This window comes from Puma concolor, chromosome F2, assembly GCF_028749965.1.
Source record: "Puma concolor isolate L17-30 chromosome F2, mPumCon1.1.hap2, whole genome shotgun sequence".
NCBI classification, from domain to species: Eukaryota; Metazoa; Chordata; class Mammalia; order Carnivora; family Felidae; genus Puma; species Puma concolor.
In genome coordinates this window covers 16,328,774-16,334,773 of record NC_141684.1, presented here as the reverse complement: position 1 = coordinate 16,334,773, position 6,000 = coordinate 16,328,774, and the positions used below count along the sequence as shown (strand labels likewise).

The following is a 6,000-nucleotide window of genomic DNA, read 5'->3' as shown; positions in this document are numbered from 1 at the left end:
ATCTAGGTGCCAAATCCACACAGATGAGAAGTGGCAGCTTAGAGAGACAAGGCAGTTGCCAAAAGTGAGAGCAAGAAAAGGATGGGAAGAAAATGGAAGTCTTCCTGAGGCACTGCATTACAGCACAATAATGTCCATGGGGGTCACGCATAGCCACTAAGGAAAGGGTGACATTACATTTCATACATTCTTTTAAGAAGAGAAGAAAATATAATTCTAAAATTAAGAAGATTTACTTCAAAATGGTTCACACAAACTTTCCGTGTGAAAGATAAACCTCCATCAGCTTCAGAATTCACCTCCTACAGAAAAGGATAAATGAAGCCTTACTCTACAGAAGGCTTGGATATCTCTGCTGTCAAGACCCATCAGTGTGATCTATGCTGATCTCTCTAGTGCTATTTTTGACATCCTATTAAAGGTCAAATTGTCTCAATATGGGATCATTCTTCTCTCATAATCTGTAGTGGATCTCCAGTATGGATTTCAGTGAGGCAGTAAATAGTTCCATTTCACTGTGTCAGTGACACTGCTACAACCATGTAAAAAAAAAAAAAAAAATCTGCACTTATTAAACCTATTTTCTTTAGTGACAGATTAACCAGGGCCCTCCCTCAGAGATTAGGAAGAAAATCAAATTTCAAAATCAAAACCACATTCCAAATTTCTTAAAAGATATTTTTTGTTCAATTCCTTTGTAAAAACATTGGTCACCATTTAACATACAGTGGCAACAAAATGCACCCAATTTACATGCATCAACAGGTCAATAAATCGTAATACACAGACAACATGATTTTCAAACAAACAGTACTAAAGTAGCTCATGTTCCATTTAAGTATAGGTATGGTGCTTCCAACAAAGAAATAGCTAATATGAGAAATAAGATTCCAGTTTCAATCTCAAATAAGGTTATTTGTGACAAGTACCAGGAAACAATGATTTTATGACGTCATTATCTTAAAGGGAACCATTTTTCAGAAGTCACGTTGTGCAAAGCACCAATACTCAGGTAGAATAAGATCTTGAAAAGATGTGAACTTAAGTTAAGGACAAAGGGCTCCACTTTTTGAAAACTAATTATCTGAATGATTCGAATGTTTATTATGTCCATAAATTAAAAGATCTTTCAACATGAAGGCTATATATACTACGTTTTGACACCTTAAATAATTCTGCAGACATTCAGCTAAGCTGAAAGCTTCTGTAGGACTACTTCCAAGAGCAAAGAGTGGAAACCAATAATTAAAAGCCCTTTCTATACTCACAGGCAAGGTTTCTGGATATGGGATTTAATTAATAAGAAGAAAATTTAAGCACCACAATAAAATACTTTTTAGAAAACAGAAAGGACTGGCAATATACAAGTTAGGAACAAAAGCACTTAAACGTTTCCCCACCCCCACCCCCACCCCCCCAAAAAAAAACTGTTTAAATAAGCACTTGAATCCTATCAGCTGAAGTAATAAAGAAATTCCTTTTGGTGTGTGTGTAGTACTAGGTGGAAGGTAAAACCACAATTCTGTTTAAGGAGTCAACTTCTGTAATTCTAATTTGATCAAATGAGACTGTTGTATTATTTGTACATAATAAGAATGTTATATATTTTTACAGTATATGATTTACTTTCTTCTTTTCCCTCAAAACCTATGATTGAAGGAGACCTTTAAATTATTTTGAAATTCACAGAGCATAATTTATGACAAACTGCTTTGTGGGAAAAAGCAGCCCCTCTGAAAATAAGAGGTCAAAGTAATCATGTGCAAATAAAAGTTCAAAATAAGGTAGCTGTAAATACAGCCATCTTAGAAGTTTCCCTTCGTTTGTATCTATTTAGCAATATAAATAATTTCAGTGGCCCAAACAGTAATTTTAACTTCAGTTTTTCTCCTCCATGATGTGTTTACTCTTAACAAGTAAGAGTAATTTTTTAGCATATGGTGTTACAGACCATATGCTAACAAACTTAAAGGTTCATAAAATTAAAATTTATGATTCATATATAGTTATACTATGTATGTCAGATATAGAAGGCTGAACATAAGTAATTTCAACCTAGAATATTATTTGAACGTCACAAAAGAAGAAAAAAGACAAAAAACAAAGATTTCTCCTCGCGTAACTTTTGACTACTAGACTAGTCATAGCAAAAAAAGGCAAAATATAAAATATGTAGTTTTTAGCTCAAAGTGAGTTATCCCAAAATAGAATTCACTAAATGAGACAAGACATCAGGGTTATGAGTATGGGGTACGCGGATTCATTCAAGTCAGATGAGGAGACACTTTGGGGGAAAAGAAATCCATCCCAAACAATATAATTTTTATCTCATTAACCCTCTAAACAGCACAACTTTACCGCTTATCCCGTAAGCCTTCTCGACAGTTCTCATTTTCCTCTTCTCTAAAAAGATGTTCTAGCCTCTCAATTTCCGAGTGTCAGGTCAAACCCCTTGCTTTACCCTAACTCCATACTCCTCATTTATAAAAGACCTTAAAATAATCATTTTCTTCCCCTAAGGAGTTAGAAACCACCAGGTAATAATTCAAAATTGAGAAATTAAAGGTTAAAAAATCAACTGAAAATACACTTATTAACATTTGTGGTTTTATGTAGTAGGGACACCACATAATTACTCATTCCGATTAACCTCTTGAGACAGTGAGGTCAGAAAACTGAAATGAGTAACAGATGCTTAAAATGCTTGAAGTGTGGTCTATCTTGAGTAGGATGAGTTAAAAAGGTGACTGAAATGATATGATTCTAAGTGTTGACTGTAAAACAGTACAAAATTGATGGTGCCAAATAGAGTACAAAGAAAAACCATTAACTTATATTAAATATCGTCCATAATTTGGAAAAAGTCTCAAGGCTGAATTGTAACTGGAGAACAACAGCCACAACAGAAGACCCTTTCATGCATGCACACACATGAAATAACAGATAGGCAAACCCCAACTGAGTACAGTACACCGACGACTGATACTTAAATGATATTTTGATATGTAAAGAAAAAGGTAAAATGTTGACTGCTACTGATGAAAAAGCATTTCAACAATTTACACAAAATGATACTAAACATTTTTTTTAAAAAGATGTCCTAAGAAAACCAAGCCACAATAAGTTAGTGTTTTCCATAATACATGCTGAATTATTTGATCCCATATCTATACACTGTTATTGTCTTAATTCCTAAATGTTGTGACAGCATATTTAGTAATTGAGGTACATTAGTTTACATCTTTTTATAGATATTCTAAGAGAGTTAATTTTTCTTTTCCAGTTTTTCATCTTCTTCACCTCCTCCAAAGAAAAGCAAAGGAAACATTCCTAGAATGCAGCCAATAGTCACCCCAACAGCTTTGCCCTAAGGAAACAAAAGAAAACATTTTTTGAAAGTTATTTTATCCCTAAAAGAAGAATCCTTGCCTATGTATCTATGATAAACAATTACTATGTATTGTAAAATTCAACTGTAATTGCATTTCTTTTGACCACAATAACTTAAATATAAAAATAAGCAACATATGGGGCGCCTGGGTGACTCTGTCAGTTGAGCGTCTGACTTGATTTCAGCTCAGGTCATGATCTTGAGGTTCATAAGATCAAGCCCCACATCGGGCTCTGCGCTGACAGCTGGAGCCTGCTGGGGAATTCTCTCTTCCCCCCTCTCTCTCTGCCTGTCCCCCGCTTATGCTTTCTCTCAAAATAAATAAACATTTTTTTAAAAAGTAAGCCACATATGACAAAGGAGGTGAGAATACACAATGAGGAAAAGACGGTCTCATAAATGGTGCTGGGAAAGCTGGTCAGCTGCATGCAAAAGAAAGAAACTGGATCAATTTCTTACACCATACACAAAAATAAACTCAAAATGGATTAAAGACCTAAGTGTAAGACCTGAAACCATAAAAATCCTAAAAGAAAACACAGGCAGAAATCTCTTGGACATCAGTCTCAGCAACATTTTTCTGGATCTGTCTCCTCAGACAAGAAAAAACAAACAGAAAAATATACAATTAGAAACTACTTCAAACTAAGAAGATTTTGCACAGCAAAAGAAACCATCAACAAATGGGAAAACAATCTACTGAATGGGAGAAAATATCTACAAATGATATAACCAATGAGGGGTTAATATTCAAAATATATAAAGAACTACAACCTAACACCAAAAAACCCAAAATGATTTAAAAATGGGCAAAGGACCCGGAATAGACAATTCTCCAAAGAAGACATACAGATGGCTGACACGTGAAAAGCTGCTCAATACTACTAATCATCAGGGAAACGCAAATCAAAACCACAATGAGATATCATCTCACAACTGTCAGAATGGCTGAAATCAAAACCACCAGAAACAAGCATTGATAAAGATGTGGAGAAAAAGGAACCCTCCTGCACTTCTGTAGGAATGCAAACTAGTGCAACCACTCTGGAAAAAAGTATGGAGGTTCCTCGAAAAATTAAAAACAGAACTATCATATGATCCAGTAATCACACTACTAGGTATTTACCCAAAGAATGCAAAAACACTAATTTGAAAGAATATATGCACCCCTATGTTTAATGCAACATTATTTATAATAGCGAAACTATGGAAGCAGCCCAAGTGTCCACTGATAGATGAATGGATAAAGAAGATGTAGTATGTATATATGTATGTATGTGTGTGTGTGTATGTGTGTGTATCATTCAGCCATAAAAAGGATGAAATCTTGCTATTTGCAACAACATGGATGGAGGTAGAGAGTATAATGCTAAGCAAAATGTCAGAGAAAGACAAATACCATATGATTTCACTCATATGTGGAATATAAGAAACAAAACAAACAAACAAAGGGGGAAAAAAGAGACAAACCTTAAAATAGACTCAACTCTAGAGAACAAACAGATGGTTACCAGAGGGGAAGTGGGCGGGGGATGGGTGAAATAGGTGAAGGGGATTAAGAGTACACGCATCGTGGGGCGCCTGGGTGGCTCAGTCGGTTAAGCGTCCGACTTCAGCCAGGTCACGATCTCGCGGTCCATGAGTTCGAGCCCCGTGTCAGGCTCTGGGCTGATGGCTCGGAGCCTGGAGCCTGTTTCCGATTCTGTGTCTCCCTCTCTCTCTGCCCCTCCCCCGTTCATGCTCTGTCTCTCTCTGTCCCAAAAATAAATAAATGTTAAAAAAAAAAATTTTTTTAAAAAAGAGTACACGCATCGTGATGATGAGCACGGAGTAATGTATAGAATTGTTGCATCACTACATTGTACACCTGAAACTAATATGGCACTGTATGTTAATTACACTGAAAATTAAAAAACAAAACAAAACAATAAGTAACAAATATTGGTGAGGATGTGGAGACAAGGAACCCTTGTGCTCTGTCAGTGGGGATGTAAATTGGTGCAGCCACTATGGAAAACACAATGAAACTTCCTCAGAAAATTAAAAATAAAAATACCATGTGATCCACAATTCCACTGCTGGGTATTTATCCAAAGAAAATAAAAACATGAATTTGAAAACATATACCCACCTCTATGTTTAGTGCAGCATTATTTACAATGGCCAAGATACAGAAGTAACCTGAGTGTCCACTGATAGATGAATGGATAAAGAAGATGTAGCGTGTGTGCGTGTGTGTGTGTGTGTGTGTGTGTGAATGCATACACAAACATACCTACATGCATGTGGATACATGTGTATACATACACGTATATGTGTACAGGTATATGCATTTGTATACTAGCATATGTGTATGTACACATGTGCACAAATATACACAATGTAGTGTTACTCATAAAAAAGAATGAAATCTTGCCATTCGTGACAATGCAGATGGATCTAGAGGATATTATGCTAAATGAAATAAGTCAGACAGAAAAAGACTAGTAACCTACAATTTCACTTACACATGGAATCTAAAAAGCAAAACAAAACAAAAAACAGAAATAGACTCATAAATACAGAACACAAAGTGGTGGTTGCCAGAGAGAAGGAGGTGGGGGGACAGG

The 6,000-nt window shown here is 35.6% G+C and overlaps 1 protein-coding gene across 4 annotated transcripts in view; it reads right to left on the bottom strand.

Annotated features, from left to right (window-relative positions):
• Positions 1 to 664: 664 nt before the first annotated feature.
• TMEM65 (transmembrane protein 65) overlaps positions 665 to 6,000 on the bottom strand; it is a 54,251-nt gene continuing 48,915 nt past the window's right edge. For all 4 annotated transcript variants that reach the window (XM_086695065.1, XM_086695066.1, XM_025922520.2 and 1 more), the window contains one exon: positions 665 to 3,367. In XM_086695065.1, coding sequence (XP_086551191.1) covers positions 3,266 to 3,367 — 102 coding nt within the window. In that variant the 3' untranslated portion in view covers positions 665 to 3,265. The remainder of the gene's footprint in view (positions 3,368 to 6,000) is intronic.